Source organism: Mugil cephalus, chromosome 6 (assembly GCF_022458985.1).
Source record: "Mugil cephalus isolate CIBA_MC_2020 chromosome 6, CIBA_Mcephalus_1.1, whole genome shotgun sequence".
In the NCBI taxonomy this organism is placed as follows: Eukaryota; Metazoa; Chordata; class Actinopteri; order Mugiliformes; family Mugilidae; genus Mugil; species Mugil cephalus.
In genome coordinates, this window is record NC_061775.1 from 2,613,788 (window position 1) to 2,640,333 (window position 26,546).

A 26,546-nucleotide genomic window follows, 5' to 3' on the forward strand; every position below is an offset into this window, starting at 1 on the left:
ATATGTTTTTGTAGTTTTCTTTTATTTCTTAATGTGAATCAATGAAATTAAGCATCACATAGTAAGAATTCTTATTACATAAGGAAACAGGCTACTTTAATTTTACATCAGTTCACCTATTAAGAATATATAGTTTATCAAACACTGATAAAAGGCAAGCAATCAAGTGGTTCATTTCATCTACTGAAGGTGCACATGAATCATACATTTTCTCACACCTATAATTGTTGTTGAGTTATTTACCTGGAAATATTTACACTGAGAACGCTGTGGTATACTTTTTCAGAAATGTCCTGTAACACAGTAGATTAGCAGAAGAGATAGTTTTATGTCTTGTGTTAATGTTAAAGAGTGGAGTTCAACCCCTTTTTTGATGATGGTCATGTGTATGCTGTGTGAGGGCATGCTGGGTTTGTTTGGTTCAGAAGCGGTAGGCTAGCTGTTCGGTGAACCTGAATGGTTTGGTTTCATTGACAGTACACAGCAGGTCCCTCATGCGCTTTGCTCGTCGCTCCTCCAGCACCATCCTGCGGGAGCGCTCCCGAGCCGCCTGCTGCTCTGCTCGCTTCTCTTCCCGCTTCCTCTTGAGCCATCTAAAGACAGGAATATGATGATTATCAGAGCGTAGTTCAGTGCTAGCATAATGGTAACATACACATATACACATGTGCCATATGCCAAAGTGCTCCCAGTGCAACTGGCACTGGTGTGTGAATGTGTGTGTGCTTGTGTGAGTGAGTGGGTGGATGAGACTGTGACTGTGAAATGCTTTGAGTACCAATAGGTAGAAAAGCTCTATATAAAAGCAAGACCATTTCACAGGGTTGTTTTTAGACATGTTGGTGCATTTTGGACTATACATCTAGTGATGCCCCTCAGGAGCCTGATCCTAACATGTTACTTTATTCAACTGCAGATATTCTCTGGTGTGTTTGATGGCATCAACATGAAAGAGCCAATAAGTGACTCTGTCATTTCTTGATTTCTTGATAGCTGTTGTGCCAGGCCAAATAACAGAAACAGTTTATCATGCTGAATTCAGTGCAGTTTAACATGCATAAACGATATCATCCAAAATGATCATAAAGTTGAATTGCCACCTTTCTTACACTGCGTCAACATAAAATGAACATTACAACAGTCATGACGTGGGGTTTAATCCTACTTTTTTTTCATTAGCATACTTCATATTGTGTGTGTAGTTGTTAATTGTTACCTACTACTCAAATACTACTTTCCATGGCACTGAAATTTGAGAAATAACTGGAATTTTGACCAGATCACAGAAAACTTTACATGCAAAACCCAAATTAACAGAGAAGAACCAAAAACTAAGAATTGGGTTAATTTGTCTCTGGTCAGTGTTACAGGGTGTTAGTTACAGGCCCTGATGCTGTGAAAAGTGACTTAAATGCTTCGACAGAAGAATAACCTTATGACGGGTTGTTACAATATAAGCTCTGATGTTGTGACATCATCTAACCTAAAATTTCATAGCCTTGAAGATAAACTTAAAAAGAATTGAAATGTAGGTGTAGATGATACCATCACCTATCTGCTTCAGCAAGCTCATTCTCACTTAGATGGTAGCGGTGGCACTGTGAGGAACATGGTTTTTGACTTCTCAAGTTGGGTGGTTAGTAACACAGGAGGAATATCGCCATTCCTTTTCACTCAAAGCACCTCTGATTTCCAATCCGATACATAATCTTGCCACCTACAGAAGTTCTCTGCGACTGGGTGCACTAGAGATGGACAGTAGATGTGGTACAGACAACAGGAGAGGTAGTGCAGCAGGAATCATCTGCACCTAAATATTAAGAGGACCAAGGAGACGATGGTGGACTCTGGGAGGAAGCAGCCACATCCATAGATGTCTTGGGGGCGGAGGTAGAGACTGTTCAAACCTACAAATAGGTGTTAACTTGAACAGCACTCTGGAGTGGAGGGACCACATCAATGCAGTGTACAGTAAGGGCCCAAAGACAGACTCTATATTCTGAGGAAGCTCAGATCGTTCATTGTGTGCAGCAAAATGCTGGAGATCTTCTACCAGCCTGTAGCAGTGAGTGACACCTATTGTGCTGTGGTCTGCTGAGAGAACAGCACCAGTACCAGAGACACCGGTAGGATGAACAAACTCATCTGTAAGGCTGGCATCATTGGACAGAAATGGAGACGTTTGAGCCAGCAAGGAGCAGGAGGTCACTAAACAAACTGATCTCCATCATGGACACTGCATGTCACCCACTCCATAGCACAGTGCAGAAACAGTGGAGCTCATTCTCAAACAGACACATTCAGCTTTGCTGTTATATTTTGTTTTATATTTCAAATATTTAAAACCATTTTTTTATCTTTATTGATTTGTATATATTTCTGTTAGATTCTGTTGCTATGACACAACATCTATCTATCTATCTATCTATCTATCTATCTATCTATCTATCTATCTATCTATCTATCTATCTATCTATCTATCTATCTATCTATCTATCTATCTATCTATCTATCTATCTATCTATCTAAAAGCAAACTCACAGTTTGAAGGCATGTTCACACTCTGCACGGCTGCGCAAAAAGTAAGCGCTGTCCTCCTCTAGCCTCTTCAGCTCCACAAGCTGCTTCTCTTTCTGCTGCTGCTCCTGTTTCCTCTGAAGCCACAACTTAAAGGCTTCCTCTGGATCACTGAAGTCTTTCTGTGACAGTAGACAGAAATTATGGGAATTTACTGTAACAAATATATACATATATATTGTAATTTTTGTATTTGATTGTCATATTAACTAGAACCACTTCTGATGTACTTTTCTTGAGTTTGAGATTTGTGGATCTTCGGTCTTTGGACTGTTCATCATTACTGGGTACATTTTATGTTAACAAGTTAGTTGTTCCTCTTTTCATAAAAACATTGAATTTTACTACTAAATATCTAGAAAGGTATATTTGTAAAGGGGTGAAGGTTTCTTAAACTTGTTGTAGGCTGTTGGTGTTGGTGCGCCCTCGTGTGGCTGTACTTTAGAATTCATTCTCTCCATCTCCTGGGCTCGGTGGATCCTTCTCTCCTCATGAACCTGCTCTCTCTTCTTCATCAACCAGGCTTTGAAGGCCAGCTCATTCTCTTGCTTCTTCGCCTCGTCTTCCTCATGTTTTCTCTGCTCTGCCTGACCAGCAAAGAGAAGACTAATAAATACAAGTAAACATAATCACGCAATAGCATCACTATAATCTTACAAGCAAAAGCAGCAGGAAAACCTTATCTTATAACAAATAACTTTTTATCCTTCCTACCTCTTTGGCCAGCTTCTCCTTCCTCTCCTGGATCTTCTGCAGCAACTCTTTCTGCTGGGGCGAGAGGGTATAGGTGCCCTGGCAGGGTGTTCCAGTAGCTGACTGCACCCGCCGCTTGCTGTTTTTCCACTGGCTGGCCCTCTGGTTGTGGCTGGCTGAGCTGGGCCTGGCCCTGGGCTGTGCTGGAGGCCTGGGTGCCTGAAAGTGATCAATGCCCTGGTGGAAGGAGGAAGAGCCAGCACGAAGACGAGAAGAGGAGGAGGAACTATGGATATTACTGGGCTTCACAAACTGCTCCTCAGCTCGTGGTGAGTAGTGTGAATGGTCACTGAAGTTGTTTGCTATCGGTGGTAAAAGACCTTGACTCTCCACTTCTTTCAGGTTAACTAGGTCAAATTTCCCATCCTTTTCTACGAGGACTCTGCCCTCCTTTATTTCCTGCCCTCCATCACTGTTATCTCCACATCCCCCTCTTTCATCGCGAGGAGAAAGTTTTAGTTCAGACAACTTCCCTGACACTTCAGCATCTGCCTCTGCATCCTCACCTCTACCCTTGGTGTCCGTTCCTCTTTGTACCTCACTGCTGTTCCCATCTTTCTCAAACCGCAGTGGTGGCACCACCAAATCCACCAACTTCTCTTTAAAATGCAGCTTTCTGCGTCTCGTCATGTCAGGCACTTCCTGGTCCCGCAGCTCTCGGTTTGCCTGCTGGATCTTTTCTAGAATGTACTTTTTCTCCTCTTCTGTTTGGTCATCCTCCGGAGGTGGAGGAACTATATATGCTGACTTACTCGGGCTGTCTCTATCTTCGTCATACTCCAGTGGCTCCATAGGAGATGGCCATCGCTCTTCATCTTCATCCAGTTGCTCTGTTTTGTTGCCTCTCTTATCCTCCTTGTAGCCTTTCTTGCTTTTCCCTCCCTTTTGTTTTTCGTCCTCCTCCAGTTCTTTGTCAATTTCTGCCTCTATGTCCTCATAGTCAGGACCCTGTGGGGCAGATATAGTATATCTTCATTAATTAGATCTGAATGTGAATGAAAGGGCAACATCAATAGTTAGCAGGTAAGATATGTGCTGGTGTGATAACAGATATGCTCAGGTTTGTTCATCAATATTGCATCCAGTAGTGGAACAGTGAAAGTATGTCACTGTTTGTCAACAGCACAGGTTTCACATGCGAACATTGAGATGTGCCAGGTCAGGTAACTCAACACTACTCACTGTCACACTTTCACAGAACGGGTCAGGCACACATCCAGCACCCAGTCTGCAGTAAGTAGAGCAGCACTGGGTTTCACATAATATAACAAAAGCAGGGTGATGAAAATATAGCATAAATGAAACTATCCAGTCCAATGAAAAGGCCAGACATACCTGATCCTCACTTCGGCTTTCCTCACTTATCAGCCAGTCCAGATCCTTCTCAAAGTCGTCCTCATACTCCTCCTGAGACTTAGTGCAAACCAACTCACTCATAATCTACAACTGGGAGAAGGGAAATAAGGAGAATTAAATGTGGATAGGATTTTTTTTTTCTGCACTAGCTGCAAGATATGAGGAATGTATCAATCATTTTAGTTAACTGAAATAAAAGCAAAAACAAAACTGTCTCTCACAAATATGCAAAACAATTGATTCTAAAGCTAATAAAAGCTAAACATTTTAAGACATTAAACTGTATAGAAACAAGCGAACCCACACTGCAAATGGAGGGATATTAAATTAAAATGATTTTTTAAATTTAATTTAAAAAATTTTAAACAAAAGGAAACTACAAAACTACTATTTATACTATTTATATTTACCACTCTTTCTGTCATCATATAATGAGTGACAAAACTGATCGATACCCACTGACAAATGGAAGATAGACATAGCCTAGACAGAGCCTGCATAGACTCCAGCTATTTGAATTTGCAAAATAACACACCACCATTATGCTCCGAATGGTTCTTTAGTTTTTATGTTATATTCTTTTTTTTCTTTTTCTTTTTTTTTCTGTTGCATGAAATATTTAAGTCAAATTACAGATTGGGTAGAAGATGCCTATTAATCTATCCCTTTATAAGTAGTGTGGCCACCACCTCAGAACACTGTATGTTGTGAGTTATACAAGACTGCACCTGTATTTTGTCGCCAACTAATGGATAGAGACCAGTATTGCGTGGTTAACAGTAAACGATTATTCTTGTTTTTATTAAAATTAGAATGTATCCCTCTTGTTAACATGGCGGTTATGTTCACAGTACCCTTTTTATATATTCTGTAACCCGTGGCTACATTGTTAGGCTTGAAAACAGGTTATAACATAAATATAAACTGCAATCCTGTTTATTTTTAAATATATTTCAGTGGTTTATAAAAAATAAACAGGGTTAGCTGGACAGCAGAATGTCCCTGCACATACATCACATTAATCTGACTTTTGGGAAGTTTCTTTGGCTACAGGAAACAAATATCGGTGAAATTGTGGCAATATGGTTAAACTCACCGCCAGTTGGTTCTTCCGTAGAGGTCCTGTTTAGTTAGAATCAACAAAAAACATAACCGGACGACTTGTTTTATTACTATTACTATTACTATTATTGACTCACATAGCGCCCGGTTGTCTGAGAAGCAACACCTCTGCACATAATCTGCTTCTAGTCTCTCCACAGCCCTAAAAGGTTTAATAGGCCCGTCGTCATAGGGACCGACAACACGTTTTACTAGCACATGCGCACTCGGTCCACACACAGATGTGTGTACATATTTGTAAACACGGGAAACACCCCTATAGTATCCAGAAGAGAAAAGACAAAAAATACTAGTCCTGTATTTTTGCAACCAAAATAAAACAGAAAAATGTATGTTATTTATGAACGTAACCTGAAGTTGTTACAGATTTAAAACTGCTATTAACGTTGCCTGTGTTCTCCAGCTTTATCGAATTTAAATCACTGAACTGTAATGGATGAAGCCACTGCAACGGAATAATAATCACTATTAAATTATCTATTTTTAAGTATATAATAATTACAAAATAAAAAATCAGAAAAAGAGAAGAGAGGCAATTCACATGAGAGTCGTTTATCCTCAATGTTATTTACGAAAATGCATCAAATAAAGTATAATTATTCAAGCCACTTGACATGATTTTATTTATGATTAACGGGTCTCAGTAAAGAGACAAACAAAAGTGAAAATATTAATATTCCTATTATATTTATTTAACTGAATGATATAATTACAGACAATCAGAAATGCTGATGTATTCCAGTAAGTCTCTGCATCACTGTAGAGACACAGACTGTAAATACTCATATATATAGAGTCTGTAGGATATTAGAAGTCCTTGAACGTAACAACCATGTTCGAGCGCACTGCACTCTGGGTTTTGAAGTTTACTGTAGACGTTTAGCACACTCCGCTCCACACTGCGGGTAAGGGAGAACTACATTTACCATGTTGGCCCTGTCACTACCCAGGAACTACACACCCCCTAACTTGAAACACGACTGATAGCACGTAGGCTCAATTTAAGATAATGTGCGAGTAGTTGAAATAAACGCACTAGTAAGGGCTGTCACGCGCTGAGAAAGAAGCGGGCGTTTCACCTAGAAATGGCGACCATTGTCTTTTGCTCGGTAAACAAAACGGCTCAGACTACCGCTAGACGATGTTTGAGTTCACGTTTAAAGGGTATTTCTAGTAACGTTACTGCGGGAGAGTGTCTGCTCTTGTCATTCACTCACAGAACCTCTGTTCCTCTACTTCCGGGAACGAGATGGTTTTCCAGGGGTAACAGCGTAAGGTTTATGTCCCATGGGACCGCAGGCAGATCCGCAGGCGGACGAACCAGAAGGGGGGCCCTGGCTCTCAGTGGAGCCGTGGCGGTGACGGCGGCTGCGGCGGTAGCGGGGTTTTTGGCCAACGCCGGCCACTTCCAGCGTGCAGAGATGGCAACGAAAGTCTTCCAAGCCGCCAAGAAGAAGGAACCAGAAGGAGACATCCTGGAGAGGTGCAAGGGGTTCATGTCTCTTCCGATAACCGACATCGACGTGCTGCAGGGAAGGAAAGAGGAGATGCGTACGAGGATGGAGATGCTGATCATGGAGACACAGGCTGACTTTTGCAAAGCCCTGGAGAAGGTGGACGGTGGGACCTTCAAGGTGGATCGATGGGAGAGGAAGGAAGGTAGGCTTGACTCGTATGGTAACGTGACACCTCATAGCTCAGTGTGCAAGAGAACACTTACATTTTCATCTCAACTATACTATGTAAAGTGTTTAAGAGATGACTGGTGTTCAAGCATTTTGGTTGTGTTTATGCTATTAGAAACATCATTTATTCCCCTGTGTGTCTGTGTCAGGTGGTGGAGGAATCAGCTGTGTTATGCAGGATGGGAAGGTGTTTGAGAAAGCAGGGGTCAATGTGTCAGTGGTGTTTGGGAACCTGACTGAGGAGGCTGCAAAGCAGATGAGGAGCCGAGGGAAAGTCCTCAAAGGGAAAGATGGTGAGTTCTGATCTTACCTTGCACCCGGCATTTGTCATCATCTATGTTTCTGTTAAAACATTTATATTCTGTTTCCTTCCAGGCAAGCTGCCATTTTGTGCCATGGGAGTGAGCTCCGTTATCCACCCAAAGAACCCCCACATTCCCACAGTGCACTTCAACTACAGATACTTTGAAATTGAAGAGGCAGATGGTGAGTGTTGGTCCTTTACGTCAGCGACTGTGTCTTGGTGTCAGTGACACTATTGAATATGTGAATGAATGATAACCCTTGTTTCCTTCTTTCTAATTTCTGTGTGTGTTCCAGGCACTAAGCAATGGTGGTTTGGAGGAGGCACAGACCTGACACCAGTTTATATCAACAAAGAAGATGCCTTTCACTTCCACAACACCCTGAAGGAGGCCTGCGACAAGCACCACTCGCAGTACTACCCTGACTTTAAGAAATGGTAGAGTGTGATGAGTCGTCTGTGTGTCAAGCTCCACTGGAATGTGTCTGTGTGCACATCAGCACGTATGCATCAGTGTTCCTGATTTTTCTGTATTTGTGTGTACGCGGATTATAATGGGTGGATCCTTTCTGTAGAGCAGTGATAAGATGAAGTCTCTGCCTAAAATCTGCAGATGCAGAAAAACCGTTGAGTGATGACGATAGTCAGTAATGACCAGAGTGGATATGGAAAAGCTGGGTGTGGCTTATCTGATGTTGCCTATAATGCAAGTAAAATTTAGGCAACACAATATTAAGTTGAATATGAGAAGAGTTGGATGAGAAAACTAAAAAAGCTCGATTAGATATTAAACTACAGATGTCAGCTTGTTGTTTGGACTGAGTTGCTTGGAGGAAAATATAGACAAATATTTGTTTTATGTTTTTTTTTAGTTCCAGGCAGAGCCAAACTTACTAGTTCTCCCAGCCTCCAGTTTTATGCTAAGCAAACATACTAATGAGACAGTACATCTGAACACTCCCATTAAATGTCTTTCTATAGATGTGCTTTGACCTTCAGATGTTACTTTAAATTTTAAGTGTGCCTTTTCTTATTTCTTGTGTTTTGCCTCAACATCTTTTCTTTATTTTTGTACATCTGCAGCAAAGACAAAACTGATTCAATTCAACATGTTTTGTCATATATGCTTTAAATAAGCTAATATACCTGTGCAGGTAGTTCTCGCCACTGTTTTCACAAGGAAACCTCTAGATTGATACTGAAAGTGAATCCAAATCCTTCTGGTGTCCAGGTGTGACAGATACTTCTACATTCGCCACAGAGATGAGACTCGAGGAATAGGAGGGATCTTCTTTGATGACCTGGACTCCCCGAGTCAGGAGGAGGTTTTCAACTTTGTCAAGAGCTGTGCTCGCACTGTAGTGCCCTGTTACCTGCCCATTGTATACAAGCATCTCAATGACTCCTTTACTGATGAGGAGAAGAACTGGCAGCAGATACGACGAGGCAGGTGAGTAAGAGATGGATAAAACACATGAACACAACTAACCTGGAAGATAATAATCATCATTCATAAATGACTTACAAATGGTAAAATAATAATATTTTTGGTGTTTGCTTACCTGTACAAATTTTAAACGTGTGTCTTCACATGGTATATTATAACTGTGCACGTGTGTGTCTTCAGATATGTGGAGTTCAACCTGGTGTATGACAGGGGAGTGAAGTTTGGTCTGGCCACTCCTGGTTCCAGAATTGAGAGCATCCTCATGTCCCTTCCCCTCACTGCCAGGTAAACCAAAACTGGTCTTAAGGAGCAGCAGTCCTGCTCTTGTCTGACAGTCACTGTCTACCTGTGTTGCCTGGTAACAGACTCACCCTTCACCCTCAGGTGGGAGTACATGCACGAGCCTGCCAAAGGTACCCGGGAGGCTGAGATGCTGGAGGTGTTACGAAACCCCAAGGAGTGGGTGTGACCAAAGCACTCACAGGTTTACATGCCAGTAAGAAGAACACATCCTAGGAGACCACCTTTGTCGTATTTCCTGAAGGTGTTACATGTTTTGACTACATCAGCAGCATTTAGCGCTGCTTTCGCCTTAATAATATCAAGTTGCACTGATATTGTGTGTCTAGATTTATGCTGGTACTTTTCTCTTTCCCTTCGCCAAATCAGCTTTGTGAACACTTGATCACAGTGGGAATGTGATATTTTCTTAATGAGACTCTGTTGTTACACATAATGTCTGAGCTTTGTGCCATTGCTTACTGTCTGGAAAATGAAACCCAACAATGTAACTTCTCATGTGACCAGCTTTTGGTTCATGTGATAGTGATGATGTGCTCCTCTTAAGTGTTTGAGTCAAGCAGTAAATGACGCAAACATTCTTTTCTTGTATGCTTGAGCCAAATGTGGCTTTAATCGACTTGTCATAGTTCTACCTGGAACACTGAAAGGGAAAATAAACAACAAACTGAGCCACTATGTGTGCCCCCACTTCCAGCCAGTGTTAATAAAATCTTCTGTGATTTTTATTTTCACGCATGTGATTTTTAACAATCAAAGCAAAAGACGTGTCAAGAAGCTCTCTGTTGAGCCCCGTTTACGTTGTGGTTGGTCTTTCATTTGTGGTTAATGACTCACTTGCTGGTTTGTTTGAACCACAAGTAAACAATACTCAGATTTGGGGTCATGTTTCACAGTGAGGATGAATGTGAATCAAAGGCCAGTAGGCTCCTTGGATTGTTTCTGGGTCATATCATTTAAAAATAACAGAAGGTTGCAAGTTGCAACTTAAGGAACGTTAAACTGAGTTAAGTTCTCAACAAGATGCCAGATTGTCTGTCTTTATTGACACATTCTTGTTTGTTCACTCCCTCAACTTTTTATTCAATATTGAGAAGCCGTACAATACACAAGTGTTTGCAAAGCTTGATCCTTGTGGAAGTCTGACAATGAGAACATGCGAAAGCTGGCCACAAATAACAACTGTGAGCCTGTTCTTGAGACACTGAATGAAATTAAATCACCACATGTCTCATTTTGAGTGTTTTATTACAAATTAATTCAAGCTTTTGCACAAGTCAAAGATTTATAACAAGTTCATTTTGCATTTAATGTTATATAACATTGTGTTTGATAAGGCATTGTAAAAACAGGACTCGGTAAGTAAAAGTACAACAACTGACCTATCCGCAATGGCTACCTCTTACAGCACAACTCAGTTCAGTGTCATAGCAAGTGCTGAGGCTCACAGGTCAACTCACAAACAATATAGTAATAGTACAATAAGAATCAGTGCTCAGTGTCTGTGAGGTGTACACAGTAAATACGTGACATGTATTGGTGCGAGTGTAGATATATTTGGTTTTAGAGTGTATGCAGCGATGTTGCATATAGATTATGAGCACTTTTATCTGAATACAATGACCTTGTTACTGCTGAGAGTAGCGGTCAAGATGTCAAGCCAGACTGTCCTACTTCTCATTAAACCGCGCAATTTCAGCTTCAATACAAAGTGCCTTCATTTATTCACAACCTACTGGAGGATAGTTACATTAGTACCAAAGCTTTCACTGCAGCCCTATGCAGTAAAGAAAAAAAAACAATCTCACTATAACTTTCACACATACATACTTACATATAGAGGTGCGTTACACATGCTTCTTAATCATAGAGAAATTAAATACAGAATCTTCCCTTGCTATGTTCCCAAAGCACCTGTCTCTGCTGCTTGTCCCACATTCCTGTGCAAGTCACTCCACCACTAGTGACGGCATAAGGCTGTGTAGTCCTATCCAGACGATGCATTTGCTTTAGGGGAAAGGGGAAGTGGGGTGTTTCACAGTTAAAGCAGGCTCTGAGCAACTCTCCAGTGGCTCACAGGTGTACACAGGCCAGTGAACCCGGCTGTCCTTGAACAGTGCAGAGACACATACAGCCTTGTGTGTACAGGCTGAGCTGCATGCAGATATAAGCACACATGATACATATGTACAAAACCGTGCCCCTGTCATAACTGATGGCCTCAGTTTTTCCATCTCAAAAACATACACAAGTGTATACGGGAGCTGGACCGACGCATTGTTTTGGCAACTGGACTATTTAAACCTGCATAAACACTCATTTTTGATATCAAACAACAAATAAAGAATTCAGTTGCTGATGCTCACGTGGCAGTGAGAACTAACACCCAGCCTCGTGGCTATACTCGGCTTTGACTGATGCAAAGTGTGGGCACCTACAGTATTAATTTTATAGTCAACAAACTCAGAATTATATGCTACCTGCCAAGCACAAACCAGCATAGAGAAGAAGTAAATGACTGGTATGGAATTTTCTTTAGCAAGCTCAGATATGCCTCTTACGACCAGAGCTAATGATTAAATATTAAACCGGGAGTTGGTCACAATCAGTATTTGGAAGCCTATAATGTTTCTGGTCTCAAATAGCTTAATGCAATTTTAATTAGCCTAAACGTTTATTTTTATTGTTGAAATGCAAAGTTCTGCAAAGCCTTTCAATATAATGTCTTTAAAATGGAAACCATGGTTTACTATTTTCTGAAGTGATCACGTTTAAAACTTTAAAAACCGGTAAAACAGATCCGAAATTGCCCTCTTCTACAAAGTCTACAAAACTTGGCACTAACCGTCTATGAAAGCATCAGTCCAACCCCTATATACACTTATAGAGCTGTCCTCCATCATGGCAACAAGAACCATCTCTTCTACCCACATTTGTTATGCTTGCAGTCTTAAAAGACCTGTGACAGTGTGACAGTATAGATGCAACTTGAGGATTTGGTTTTGGTATTGCAATATCATCCGCTCCACCCTGTCACCGTCCACCTCACTGATGAAAGGTTAGTGCTGGCCCCGGGAAAGTTTGCATTAGTCCGCTGTGTCCAACAGTTAGTTGTGGCTCTGTTGTAAGTGTTGAATGGGGAAGGCTGGTGATACCACAGCAGTCGCTCTGCTAAACTACAAGCTGGTTTTAGAGTTTAGAAGATTTTTTTTGGGTGGGAGGGTAGTTAGAGACACATTTACTTTCCGTTGCCACCATTGACACTAGCAGAGCTTGTGTTGACTATATCCTCATACTGGGGAGGTGGCTCCGTCTCTATTTGGACATCTGTATGACCCACAGCCTCCTCATAAGATGGTGGTGGGTCCCCAGCACTTCCTCTCCCTGATGTGAGCTCTGAGCCTGGATAGGCCGGGCTGCTGTGGACACTGAGTTCTGACTGGTCACCGTGGTGGTAATCCCTTCCCCACTGGTCCATGGAGACCACTGACAGGACGTGGTTGTGATGTGAGTGTCCCATACTCGGGCTGCGCTGTGAGCGCTTTCGGGAGTGGCAGCGCCACACGGTGATGGCGACAGCGGTGATGATGAGCAGAACCAGCAGCAACGGCACGATCAAGTAGAGCGAGTGGACTCCACCAACCACTGTCTCAAGACCTCCAGATGGATTGCTTTCCCGTACGTATTCCTCCCAGAACCGCTTCTGCAGACAAGCATATCACAGTAGTACATGTTAACAGATCACAAATGTTTGTGGAGAATAAATCAAATTCAGGAAGACCACGGGGTGGCACAAATCTGTGTCCTAAAACTCAATGTCAGAGTATACACATGCACTCCGTATGAATACTTTTTATGTGGATTATTGCTTCACAAAGGCAGTGTACAGCAAAACAGCCAAACAGAACGAGACCACATGATCGTGACATTGCTCTCTAGCTTCACACAATGGTTTTCAAACACACCTCCCTCTCTAGCGTCCTCTGGACTGTTTTTCTGCTGATAATAATCGCTTCCGGAAAAAACACCCACATTCCATAAGCTATCCTTCTTGGCGTAGGACTTCACTGCTAGACACACGAACCCTACAACACATCACTTATCATTATTATACCTATATTATAGCTGGAGTTACTCAGCAGTAGTAATACTGATTTGTGGAGTCGTGTGCCAGAGATGTCCAGACAATCAACTAGTGGTCAAAATGAGAATTCACCAGCATAAAGAAGGCAAAGCTAAGCAGGAAATGTCCAAATGCCTGGCTTCCTGCTGGAGTTAACCTCTTAAACCCTAGGGCGACTTAAAAGACATTAAATCAGGAACAGCTCCAAAACCATCAGGTCTTCTGTATAGATAACATTACAGAAAATTAATTCCCCGTGTCAATAACATTGTGACCATCACTATACCCAATTCATTTCCGCTAAGCCAAAGGAGAAATCTACATTTTTATTCAAGGATTTTGTCAGGCACGACACTATATGGCCCACAGCTGATGGAGAATTGCACAGATAGGCTCAAAAAAGAGCTGTAACAAAAACAATGTGAGTTGCATTTGTGCGGTGGTTTCTATCTATCTATAATATTCTACCAAACTCGGGTGGAAAGGTTCACAGAAAATTAAATATGCCACTTTTGTTTTTGATTACACTTTTTATTTTACTTTAGTCTAATTTTATTTTATTTTTTTTGTGTTTATTTTTTATACAACAAAGCCACGGTGAAAAAGTAATTTCCCTCGTGGATCATTTAAGTCTGTCTAAGTTTAAGTCTAAGTCTAAGTCACAGTCTTTGGGTTCACTGGGTGTAAGGGGTAAATATACTAGCAATAATATCACAACTCATACTAATGTTTGTTTTGTTTTTAAGGAACTCTCTGTTTCACGTGGTTTATACCAGTATCCTCATGCAGGCCCTGCATAATCTGTGTCAGGTGTTTAAATGTGTTCTACGTCTTCAGGAGAGAAGAAACAGTGTGATGTGATCACGCTCTCTCTCACCGTCTTCTCTTCATTCTCAAAAGCCTCGCGGGCCTCCTCATACGTGCAGACCTCCTCACGGCACTCCCTCTGGATGTCACCCTGCTTCATCTCTTCCAGCATGAAGTTGGCCCTGCGCAGCCGCCGCAGCACCGAGTGGGCCACGTCTGCTGGCAGGAACACTGGAAGAAGGGCAACGGGGAAAGAGAAAGAAGGGGGAGGAAAAGACAAGTGCAGAGTGAGCAAAGGGATGTAACATTGGGAGGGATGTGGGGAAAAAAATGCATGACTCAAGATAACAAGTGGAGACAAGAAAATAAGACAGAAAAAGGGAGAAGGCAGCAGTGAGTCAGTCACCGGAATAAAACAGGAAGCAAAGAGAGGAGAATTGAGCAAAAAGAGAAGTATTAAAAGTAAGGCAACAACGTACTGAAAAAGGCGAGAAATGAAAAAAGGGAGAGGGAGAGGTGGGGATGGAAACAAAGGCAGCAGAGCTGAGCGCTGCTCAGTGCCCACATTTCTGCATAAAAACAAAAGCTCCTTTGATTAAGGCTTCTGTCGCTGGGCCACATAAGAGAAACTGGGAGAATGAACTTGGGAGAGACACAGCGCCCTTCTGTTTCACACATCCCCATGTAAACGTAAACTCTTCCACACAAACTGTACACAAGATGCCACAACATGCCCTCTGAATGCCCGATGCACTATATTAACAAGTAGCTCCCTCCGCGTGACTCACAACTTATGGGCTGAGATCACCACAAGACTTTGAAAGGAATAATAAGGACAAAATGTAGGAAAACAGGAAATACCCAGAAGAAAGAATAGGAATTGGAATTTGGGTACAATCAACAGGAAAAAAACCTGAAGGGTCACATTCCATTGACCGATGGGCGACAATGTTGAAAATGAACACAATGGAAAAGAAAGAAAAGAAATCAGAGAGGGGTTTCCAATGACACTGAGAACATTTCTGCCCTTGGGGTAAGTCATAGAGGCAATAAACTTACCACTCCCCATGATTCCTGCGGATCTGTTTGGGGTGACTTATCTGCAGAAAAAGCAAACAGTCATTAATGTACAGCCTGATGACACAAGTCAGATGATTATTAACCAAAACACCCCTCGAACAACACTCTATTCCTTTGTTTCCTTCTTAAGATAAGTGGTTATTGAAAGAACCAAACACAGCAACTATATCCTCTAACTTCTCTGAGACACGGTAAAGGAGGTAATGTCACACATTAATAAGGGCACAAAATCTACTTGAAACCAGATCACATACGACACTCCACGGAAATTCTTTTGTTAACAGGAAACTACTTGTAAATGCAATGTTTAAACGGCACAATGATAAGATCACATCCTCACTGACAAAAATAAATAGCTTTGGAGGAAAACAATAGCTCAATATTAGAACGGCAACAGTATTTCCCTTCCCTTAGCCAGATGTTAAAGGGCGTTGTTGTGAACAAGAGACATCCTTGACTAATGTGACAGTGACCAATGGCGGCTGCTCGCCAGTGTTACACATGGACGTGTTAACGGAATCCTGTTCCCGGTTGCCCAGAATAGATCACCATCAGCAGAAACAGACGCAACAAAGCGCCGCCGCCCCACCACAACAATTACCATTGAGGGAGAGAGACGTCTGGAAGCTTTACCGGCTAGATAAGCCTTACTAGCTGCTGGTCTATTCCTGTCCGTGAGGGTGCGTGTAAAAGCGGACTGGAGCTGGTCAGAGTCCCGTGTATCGACAAGCGGAGATGATTTGTGACCGGAGCGCCTCCAGCTTCGGATGTGATTTAACGAGCGGTTTCAAAGGGCTGGATGTCCAGACCCAGGGGTCTAGGGAAAGACCTCCGCTGAATATCAGGGGCGTAACTTGGCGGCTGTTGGAACAAACATTAACTTTAATCCGACAGGCTTACCTCTTTTCGTCCCCAAAATGCGCATAAGCGATCCCTCGCCTCCACCGCTACCCGAAAGAGTTGCTATGCAGAGAGCGCAGGCGCACAGTGCTGTTTGCGATGGAGGGCCAATGAGCAGCCCCCTGCTTTTAGTTAAAGGGACAGTACACAATACAGAGACAAGGTCCAAAATAAACTTTACCTGGCACCAGACATGTGCCAGTTAGGAGTGACTTGTCTTTGTGATATACATAGTGGTGTGAAAAAGTGTTGGCCTTTCCAGATTTCTTATTTTTCTATGTTTGCCTCAACAGAGTGTTTCAGATCATCAAACTATTTTAAATATTAGGCAACGATAACAGCAGTTTTAAGTGAAGGTTTTCATTATTAAGGCAAAACAAAATCCAAACCTACATGGCCCTGTGTGAAACAGTGATTTCCTCCTAAATCTAGCAACTGGTTGGGCCAGCCTTAGCAGCAACAACTGGAATCAAGCATTTACGATAACTTGCAATGAGTCTTTTTCAGCACTGTGGAGGAATTTTGACCCACTCATCTTTGTTTGTTGTTGAATAGTTGTAATCCAGGCATGAACCACCTTCTAAGTTCATTCCACAGCATCTCAGTAGGATTCAGGTCAAGACTGTGACGAGGCCACTACATAGTCTTCATTTTGGTTTTCTTTAGTCATTCAGAGGTGGACTTGCTGCTGTGTTTTGGATCATTGTCTGGCTGCAGAACTCAAGTTTGCTTCAGCTTGAAGTCACAAACAGATGGTCAGACATTCTCCTTCAGGTGTTTTTTTTACTTTTTTCACACAGGGTCATGTAGTTTTGAATTTTTGTTTGTTTCTTTTTAATGTAATTTAAAACTGCATTTTGTCTTTACCTGGGTTATCTTGGTCTTACATTTAAATTTGTTTGATGATCTGAAACATTTAGGTGTGACAAACATACGAAGCAATAAGAAATCAGGAAGGGTGCCTACACTTTTTCACACCTCTGTAACTGAAGGTAACAGAATTTAAACAATTCTAGTATTTCTCAGAATTATGAAGACAAAAGAACTCATAACTAACACCCACAGGACCTAGACCCCACACAACCCCAGCCAGTAGAAAGAGTGGCCAGCTTCCAACAATCTCAGCGTCACACTGAACAATAACCTGAACTTTAACCAGCACACCACAGGAATCCACAAATGCTGCCAGCAGAGACTCCATGCCATGCGTACACTTGGGTCCCTCTCTATCAAGCCCCAACCTCTACTCCTGCTGTACTGCAGCATTACTGAACCAGTCATCATGTACTGTGCCACCTGTTACCTCACGATGCTCCCCATCACCAGTACAAACAAGCTACATAACAGCCCCTGCACATGCTCCAGAATAATTGGCCTCCACATTCCTAATCCAAATCTGAAAAGAAATGTGAATTGTGTAGTTTTTCCAAATTTTGCATCCTAAAACACAATTGATCCAAACTTCTGCTGTAGCCTACTTCATTTTCCTCCATTAACAGGCATATAATAAGCAAAACAATATGACCTTCTTTTAGTGCTAACATTTTTGAATGTTTCTTTAGAAATGATTATGCAATTATTATGCAATGATCATCTTCACAACTGCTGCTGTACCTGAAATTCATCACCAAAGCTTAATGCAGTATATTAGATTAAATTATAGAGGTAATTCTGCTTGAATTTAGATGTTTATTAGCGTAAATATTAGCCACAACACAAAGTAGAATGTTGTGTAGTTGAAAATCTAAATTTCCATCAGTAGCATGGCTGAAAAATAAATTTAAAAAATACAGTGAAAAGCATCCATTTCAACTAATTTATTAGCGTTAGGTTTAGACATTTCTCCCAGTCTCATTTTCTGTTTTGGTATTTTGCACATATCATTACAGTTCGCACTGAGCTGAAAAGAGCAGCTGCATGTCAGCAGTAGCTCCATGATGTTAACCTTTTTTGGGTTATTCTTATTGTGTTATTGGTTGGTTTTTGTCTGACCTGTTCTTGTTTTTCTGTGCCTTGAACCAGTCAAACTGGTTTTTGGTCGTTTTTGTGCTGTTTTTATTTTGTTTTTGTGGACTTTGTGTTTTTTGGCTGTGTTGTTGGTCGTTGGCTGTGGTGTTCTGCAGAGTGGCCGTTGTGTCTGGTGGTGTGTTCCACAGATCAGCTGCTAGCGCTGGCCATGTCCCCTGAGCTGCACAGAGTGAGGTCTGAAATTCCCGCTGAACTTCAGGAGAGGTGCTGGAGATGCCAGGCTGGAGTTGGAGGTGGAGGTGGAGGAGCGGAGAAGGAGGTTCGGGTCGGCGGTGCTGTCTGTACTCATGGGGAAGAGAATAGATGGTCTGTGTGCACTTGATGGGACCCAGTGTCATGTGAAGTGCTTTGGAGACCTAGGTTCAACCTTAGACACTGTTTTGCCAGCTACTTTTGTATATATGTTCATAACACTAATTATGTACATTTTCTTAATTAGACTTTTTATTGTACTAGATATTTTTTTTTCTTATTTTATTTTAATCTAATCATATTTGATCTTTCTTGTGTTTTTTTAAGTGTTTATTTATATGTACAATGCATTTACTGTACTAATTTCCCTCGTGGATCATTATCTCTGTCTAAGTCTCAGATTCATTTTTGAAATGTCAAATATAAATATATTAAAATATCAGAATAAGGATGAAGAGGATTGTTTTTGTGTTGCGGGAGTGCACGTCAACTCTTCCTGTGGGCAAAGTCTGAAGAGACTTTGCCTGAAGATATTGTACTGAAGAGATTGTAATCAGTAGATACACACATCAAAGTCCAACCCTGCATACATATTGAGCCCATGCGATATAGCCTAATAATGACTTGATGATCACTTTTTCCCTCAATTAAACAGCTGCAAAAAACAACCAGTAAACTTCCATTTATAGCAAATAAACAAAGACTCTAACGCATATGTTGATCTTAAATTATGTTATGAATTGTTATGAATGAAGTTCAGTGGCTTCAAAACTTGCCTCATCTGCATGTGTCTGTGCACGTTTGGTTTGGTGTGTGTGTGTGTGTGTGTGTGCGTGTGTGTGTGTGTGTGTGTTAATCAGCATGAATTAATTCAGAGATTCCACCCTAAGGACAAAGAATTAGCTAAGTTCAATTAGGAAAGAAATGAGTAGTGTAAGCCCCCCTCACAATGTGGTTTTGTGTGTGTGTGTGTGTGTGTGAGAGAGAGAGAGAGAGAGAGAGAGAGAGAGAGAGAGAGAGAGAGAGAGAGAAAGGGACTTGTGGATGTGATTAAGAAAAACTAGGATTAGGATACTGGGCAAAAAAAAAAAAAAAAATAAATAAATTTACAGAAGCTTCATATGATGGATGGATGGAAAGTACCTACCACGTCGACTGACTCGTATCATTAAACCTTGAAATAAAATGTTAATAAACACTCTATCACCATGAATCCACGAGACTGGCTGATCAACAGTATGACACTTAATGTATAAATATAAATATATGATATATTTGATATATTTAATTTGTGAGTCTCAGTGATTAACTTTTATCATTTCCGAAATGAAAATCACTGGAGAGCAGCATGAGAGAGAGAGAGAGAGAGAGAGAGAGAGAGAGAGAGAGAGAGAGAGAGAGGGTGTGATTGGTCTAGGCACTAGGACCCAGCAGGTGCAGTCCTGTGTTATTTTAGATGTGGTGGCCAGTCCCGTCAGCAGAGCCGTAGAGAGCTGAGTCCTCATCAGCGTCCTCTGCACTCAGGACGCGGAGTGAGCGGCAGCTCCGCATCCTGCAACCCACGGCACGGGCAGGGGGGGCAACCACAACTTCACCCTAACTCAGTTTGCCTGGACTTCAGAAAGGCCGCATTTCAAGAAAAGCCCTTATGTTGTTCCTCAACTCTTTTATTTAACCAGTGAGATATTTTCGATGTTATGGCTTCATCCGTGAGCGGCGCAGAGGAGGTCCGGGTGTCGGCGCTGACGCCCCTGAAGTTGGTGGGACTGGTGTGCGTCTTTCTCGCGCTGTGCCTGGACGTCGGAGCCATGTTGAGCCCGGCGTGGGTCACGGCGGATGACCAGTACTACCTGTCCCTGTGGGCGTCCTGCTGGAAGCCCTTCAGCTCCTTGGAGTGGTCCTGCAACAGCACGCTGGCCACCGGTGAGAAAGAGCGCCTAAACACACAAGCTGGCTGATGGGGTGATGCGCCACCATATTGTTTGGAAGTTTTTAAAGCAGTTGGATATTGTAGTTTAGTGGATGTTTTTATCATCAAATGTTAGAATAATAGCCGCAGACAGGCACCCACATTCATATCCAGCGCTCAGGGATAACAAAGGATCCCTGCAGACAGTGCACCGCTGAACCAATCTGTTCTGTAAGTGAGAATTATAAAACATCACCCCAGAGAATGCTAAATGTTAATTACTTTATAATTAGCCATTGCCTGGTTAATTTAAACTGCAGAACTGTTCAGTATGAAATAAGGTGGTGAACAATGGGATGCGCACTGCTCTCCAAGTGGGAAATTATCCACCACAGGAAAAAAAGTTTATCCTTATAAGTTTCAAAGTCTGTTGAATAAGTTCCTCTTTGGTATTCTTTCTAGGTTAGTTAGCTTTTTTCTTTAAAACATTTGACCAGTGCGCCACAGAATGATGTGGGAATGTTGCCTCGCCAGGAGCGGTCCAGCTGGGGTTTCATTTGGCCTTTTGTTGCTCACAAAATGAGCCTTTGTGTGGGTTCCTCCACCGGCCAAGGAGCAAGGGCAACACAGAGCAGAGAACTCCCCAGAGATCCAGATGCCTGGAGATTAGTAACCAGGGAAACAAGTGAAGCACTCCAGAAATTCTGAATTTCTCTGTTAAGGAAACTTCTTTTATGGAGTCAGTTAATGGAGCACTCTCTGGAAGCATTTGATATTTTCCATCACAGCTGGACAATCAGAGATAAAATAAGTTTAAATTTCAGAATTCAACCCCAGAATTTTTTTGGGCAAAGATTTGTGGATTTTCTATTATTAGGTTTCACTGGGTGGTAAAGTGTACAAAATAACAGAGCCTCATCACAAAGTCAAAATGACAAACCTGTTCTGAAATTTATACCAAGTTTTATGTGTTTTCCAGTGTTTTGTCTGCACTCCTAAGTCACTGTGTGTTACTGAGGTATTAGTTGTTAATATTGTGTCAAATTATCTCAAGTGGATTTTTATCGATTTTCATCAAGTTCTCAAAACACAGTTTTTGCCATCCCTGAGATGAGCTTCTTCCGTTTTGTGACCGCGTGTCCGCCTGTATATTAAATTTTTCCCCCGCTGGCACAGACGTCCTTGTGCACGCTGAGGGGTGAATTGTGTTTTTGTTAGTCTGACAAAATGTTTTCTTTTTGTCTGAGATGAGTAACCGGGGCTCACACTGGACCCGTTCTTCCTCAGTCAGCACAGACAAAGTGCACTTTGGTGCCATATAAAGACATGCAGTCTCCCTGTCAGCTCTCAGCAGCAGCATACCACAGTAAATGCACACAGCAAACTTCCCATTTCCTCAGGCTTGTGCTTGGCTAGGCTTATTGATTTGAATCCCAGTAATCACTCTCTACCCCCCCTCTCTTCTACTTCCCCAATATTTCCTCAGTGTCATGCTCCGGGCATTAAATAAATCCTGTTAGTTTGACACACCAGCTGGCCACGCAGATGTTTTGAACTGGTTTTGCAAGGCCTGAGTGTGTGTTTGCTCTGAAAACCACAGTAACATGCACGGTGAGTTAGAATATTGCTCGCCCTGCCTCTCTTTCTGTATCTCTCTCTCACACACACGTAGGCATGGAGGGTCAGGGGTCATATATAGAAGATACAGACTTGACACAGAGCTAGGAATGTGGAACAGCCGTGTAAGAGCAGAGCGTGTTGATGCCAGGGTGGTGCAAGATGAAGGCACGAATGTGGAGCCACTGTGTGAGTGAGTCCACTCAGTGAGGAGCGGTGACGGTGAAGTGTATTAATATACATGTAACGTAACACATTATCAATCCCCCTTCCTGAGGGTCATCCCAGCACGGTGTTGGCCACATTGTGGCGGTTCACTGCCTTGCTCAAGGACACTGATGGCTTGAACCAGGGACCTCTAATTGGAGAGCATACTGCTTCAAACACTTCTCCATCCCGCTCCCCTGGGAGAGTGAGGCTAAGTGTGTGTGACAGCGGGAGAGATACTTGGGGCACTTCTGTGACACAGATCTTCCACTACACTCTGAGACAAAGAAACGAATTGGGGCCCCGCAGGATTTTTTTGATTAACACTTGAGCGGTCCCTGACATGCACGCAGGCTACCATAATTAATGCTCAGATTGGATCTTGTGTACTGTATCTCCTTTTCCATCTGTCATCATGCAAGGCGCCGATTAATAGTTTGGCGCTTCCTGCTCGTCAAAGCCTTTAAGCGCTGCAGCTCTGGCTGTGTCTCTTGCACCGCACACTGTTCCAAATTTGAGCTGAGATGACTTTCTGCATCCTGCTGTTTCATGAGCTGGCTGATAACGCTTTCAGCTGCAGACTAACTGGGCTGAAGGCACCAAGCTGACCGAGAGAACACATCTCTGCAACGACGGGCCTTGACAACAGCAGGTCAAGTCACTGTAACCTTTTCTTTGGAGAGGCAGCCAGTGAGGCAGTGACAGAGAATGTTGAGGGGTCGGCCTCTGAGGGGGGGGACTCGTGTTGTGCAAGCTGGAGGCTGGAGGGAACGGGTGCTCTGCTTTTTGTGGGCTCTTTCCAACATCCTGTGGTGACAGGGCCCATTTTTAAACTCCAAATCCTGAACCATATTTGGTCAAAAGTAGTTGATGTTTGTTTATATTTGAGCTGCTTGGCCCCTGGAATAAAGTTTCCCTCCAATAAGAGCGGGAACTGTATTTTAAGCAGCTTATGTTCCGTCACTTTCTCCCCGCTGGTGAATGTTTTAATGATTCTCTGCCTCAATTGAGGAGAAATAATCTGGGCAATTTTTTTTTTCTTTTTCTGGGCTCCATAATAGACGATACAATGTATACTTACTGAATATAAAAAGGCAAAACCTTCTCAAGCTGAAGTCTTGAACTTACACCGGACTATATGTACAGACTCTTTGTGCTTTGATGTCTGTTATTTTTTCCACCCAGTGTACTTTAAATTAATTCCTCCTGGGTAATCAAATGCCTCATCATAATATTCTCCGCCTGTTTACATATAGACCTCCTGTTTCCGTGAGTACACAGTAAAGAGACCCTTCCTCTCTAAACAATATGTGTCCCTCAACAGTCTCCAGTTAGTGTCCCATGGCTAATTAAAACTCCAGGAAAAAATAGTTTTCTGAAACAACCTTTGATTTTCTCTAGTGTTTTTTTTACAGCAGGCTAATAGCAGGCTTCCATATATATTCCCATTTAGTTTCCGCCTTGGAAATCTAACTAAACGCAGAAAGCGACATTGACCCTGCAGTCATGTCCAGTTGGGTGTTTTTCAAGTAAATCTGAATGAAATGCTGAGAATGCTGCTGAGCTAGGCACCAGCCGAACCGGAGGGATACTCATTATCTGAGTCACCTCACAGAATCAGAGCTTTTTCTGCTGCACTGGGATCCATCACCGAAGCGCTCCGATGTGTGCGCAGCCAAGCATGCGTGTGCATTTATTTGTTTCTTGTCAGGCAGAAAGCACCATGCTCGTTTCAAGGGCTGCTCTCTGCATGGTTGGCATTCTTCATCTGCCACTGGCCCTGGGTCCCCAGTGGCTCGCGTCGTAACATCGCGAGCCGTCGCCAGCTTCTCAGAACGGGGAACTTTCTCTGCCTCTCCACCACGAATAGTTTAATGATTTGCCAAAAAAAATGTAGGGGACGAATCCTTTTTCTTTAATATGAGACTGACCATTGCAGTGTTGCTGTGTCTAACTACTACGGCCTGTGACTGTTCTGCTGCCTCCCTCTCCTTCCTTTTAACACTCCTCATCTGTCTCTCCACTTCCCTCCGTCCTGTCAGCAGCACTCAGAGTGACCTCCTTTTAGCTACCTATGTCACTCTCTGTCTCAGTGTGATTTCACGGCTTTATTCCCTCACACCCTCCCTCCTCTCTGTCCCTGTGTTGGTATCAGACTGGCAGATTGCCACGCTGGCCTTGCTGTTGGGGGGAGCAGCCCTCACCTTGCTCTCCTTCCTCGTGGCGCTGGTCTCCCTGTGCTTTGGCTCCAGGAGTCGCTGTTACAAGCCCGTGGCTGTCATGCTCTTCTCTGCAGGTATGTAAGGAGATTCAGACTTACTGGAAGCAAAAAGGAAGGATAATCTCAAACACAAAACAATGATTGACCAACTTCCAGGGAAAAATATTCAAACCCTTCATCATCTCTTTGAATACAGGATTCAAGTAGCCACCAGAGTGAACTGCATTTCCTTCCTTTCATTTTTTTATATGCAGGTCATTGTTCATGGTTAGTATCTTTCTGTGTGCGTTAACTATTTTAATTTTGAAATGACACCATTTTTTTCTTTCCGTCTCTCCTTGCAGTGGTGCTTCAGGTATGCAGCTTGGTACTGTTTCCCATCAAGTTCATAGAAACAGTCAGTCTGAGGGTGTACCACGAGTTTAACTGGGGCTACGGCCTGGCCTGGGGATCCACCATCTTCTCTTTCGGAGGCGCCATCCTCTATTGCCTGAATCCCAAAAACTATGAAGACTACTACTAAAAATACACGAGGCCAAACAAGAAACACAGGGCTCTCTGTTTCACCCAGTGTTCACATAGTGATAAGAATTTTCTGTCTGTTACACAGTGCACAGACAGAGTAGAAACAGAAAAAAGCACATTCTTACCGGTAGATTTAGGACTGGAAAGGAGCTCTTCTATTTGATACAGAGAATTTATTGTCTCAGAAAGACCATCCTCTCTCATTGGACTGCAGCCTTGAGCTCTCTTATGAGATTTGGCAGCAAACCTATCAGTGGAAAAGGAACTGAAACCCAGCCATTTAGGAGAGAATGTCACATAGATAATTCAGCGTCCCCTTTAAGAGTAACACCAGTAGGTCTTAGATTTGGACAGAAAATCTAGAGGGAACAGATGGATTCACTGACCCCATGCTGGGATGAACTGGTGGGACGGCATACATGGAAAGACAAAAAAAGAAATAAATAACTAGGCCTCTGTTGGAGAGGAAGATGTCCTATTGAAGCGATATCCTGAGGATGACAAAGCGAGGAAGACGGGACACAGGGAATGCAACATGCAGCATGTCCCTCGAGATACGTGGCATCTGGAACTTGGTTTAGCCTTCTTCCTCTACTAGGGTAGACTGGTGAAAGCGTGTTGTGGAATTCTGATGAACTATCAAAGTAAAAGCATTAAATGGGAAGCTTCCAAATATCATCCCGTCGAGAGGAACATTTATTGGTTAAGGATTCACGACTGAGTCTGTCACAAAAAACAACACAGTGGTAGAACCTTCAGCCACTAACGTAGACCCTCCACGTATCCCTGCTGTAATACATGTACATATGCATAATGAAGTAATACTCATTCCATGCAGATCACCGGGAAGGGAGATGGCAAATGACCATGCTGCTCTGCTGAGTGTGTGCACATGTCTGCATGATCATACCACCCGGCATGTGCTCACAGGCCTCCTCATGTGATGCCTCCTTATCTTCCCACTTGGTAGGAGATGCTCTCTAGAGCAGGAACAACTAAGAACACATCTGTTTTCAACCAGAAAAAAAAGCAACAGAAAATTCACTAGTTTGAAGAAGGTAGTATACTTGTTTTCGTATTTAAGTGAAAGTTCATAAAAACAGTACTCACGGAAACACCAGAGTGTGATGTGCTGTGCATGAGTAGTGTGAGGACAGAGGAGGCTTACGGGATAGACCTGCACTGATCTGCTATGGAAATGACCATCTTCTCATATCTCATTTATGGTGGTCATAAATTTCTTCCTCATGCAATATTAGTTAAAGTGAGTGTGTGCATGCTGTTTGCTGCTGAGTATCAACATAATAAACATGTACTGAAAAAGAAAAGAAAAAGAATGTGTTCGTTTGATTTGGGGGGAAAAAAAATTAACATCCATGAATTGTAAGATAAG

The 26,546-nt window shown here is 42.5% G+C and overlaps 4 protein-coding genes across 8 annotated transcripts; 2 read left to right on the forward strand and 2 right to left on the reverse strand.

Annotated features, from left to right (window-relative positions):
* Nucleotides 1-3: 3 nt before the first annotated feature.
* Nucleotides 4-5,956, reverse strand: ccdc181 (coiled-coil domain containing 181). Of its 4 annotated transcripts, XM_047587280.1 has the most exons (7): nucleotides 5,886-5,956; nucleotides 5,783-5,808; nucleotides 4,666-4,776; nucleotides 3,292-4,278; nucleotides 3,018-3,164; nucleotides 2,542-2,699; nucleotides 4-593 (listed from the first exon to the last, which is right to left on the reverse strand). In XM_047587280.1, the coding sequence occupies exons 3-7, from the start codon at nucleotides 4,765-4,767 to the stop codon at nucleotides 422-424; spliced, it is 1,566 nt and encodes a 521-aa protein (XP_047443236.1). In that variant the 5' UTR covers nucleotides 4,768-4,776; nucleotides 5,783-5,808; nucleotides 5,886-5,956; the 3' UTR covers nucleotides 4-421. The 4 variants fall into 4 exon arrangements, with proteins under 4 accessions (XP_047443236.1, XP_047443238.1, XP_047443237.1 ...); XM_047587282.1 differs by lacking the exon at nucleotides 5,783-5,808 and having other exon boundaries at nucleotides 5,886-5,947; XM_047587281.1 differs by having other exon boundaries at nucleotides 4,666-4,770; nucleotides 5,783-5,939.
* Nucleotides 5,957-6,776: 820 nt separating this feature from the next.
* cpox (coproporphyrinogen oxidase) lies at nucleotides 6,777-10,272 on the forward strand. Its single transcript, XM_047586728.1, has 7 exons — nucleotides 6,777-7,467; nucleotides 7,643-7,786; nucleotides 7,869-7,979; nucleotides 8,094-8,235; nucleotides 9,029-9,247; nucleotides 9,425-9,529; nucleotides 9,629-10,272. Exons 1-7 carry the CDS (start codon nucleotides 6,894-6,896, stop codon nucleotides 9,711-9,713), a joined length of 1,380 nt encoding a protein of 459 aa, XP_047442684.1. The 5' UTR covers nucleotides 6,777-6,893; the 3' UTR covers nucleotides 9,714-10,272.
* Nucleotides 10,273-10,773: 501 nt separating this feature from the next.
* prrg1 (proline rich Gla (G-carboxyglutamic acid) 1) lies at nucleotides 10,774-16,534 on the reverse strand. 2 transcript variants are annotated; one of them, XM_047586729.1, is made up of 4 exons: nucleotides 16,455-16,534; nucleotides 15,534-15,574; nucleotides 14,545-14,705; nucleotides 10,774-13,247 (listed from the first exon to the last, which is right to left on the reverse strand). In XM_047586729.1, exons 2-4 carry the CDS (start codon nucleotides 15,541-15,543, stop codon nucleotides 12,783-12,785), a joined length of 636 nt encoding a protein of 211 aa, XP_047442685.1. In that variant the 5' UTR covers nucleotides 15,544-15,574; nucleotides 16,455-16,534; the 3' UTR covers nucleotides 10,774-12,782. The 2 variants fall into 2 exon arrangements, with proteins under 2 accessions (XP_047442685.1, XP_047442687.1); XM_047586731.1 differs by lacking the exon at nucleotides 16,455-16,534 and adding an exon at nucleotides 16,156-16,432.
* Nucleotides 16,535-20,135: 3,601 nt separating this feature from the next.
* On the forward strand, nucleotides 20,136-26,490 carry tmem47 (transmembrane protein 47). Its single transcript, XM_047586567.1, has 3 exons — nucleotides 20,136-20,597; nucleotides 24,563-24,703; nucleotides 24,973-26,490. Exons 1-3 carry the CDS (start codon nucleotides 20,372-20,374, stop codon nucleotides 25,149-25,151), a joined length of 546 nt encoding a protein of 181 aa, XP_047442523.1. The 5' UTR covers nucleotides 20,136-20,371; the 3' UTR covers nucleotides 25,152-26,490.
* The last annotated feature ends 56 nt before the right edge of the window (nucleotides 26,491-26,546 follow it).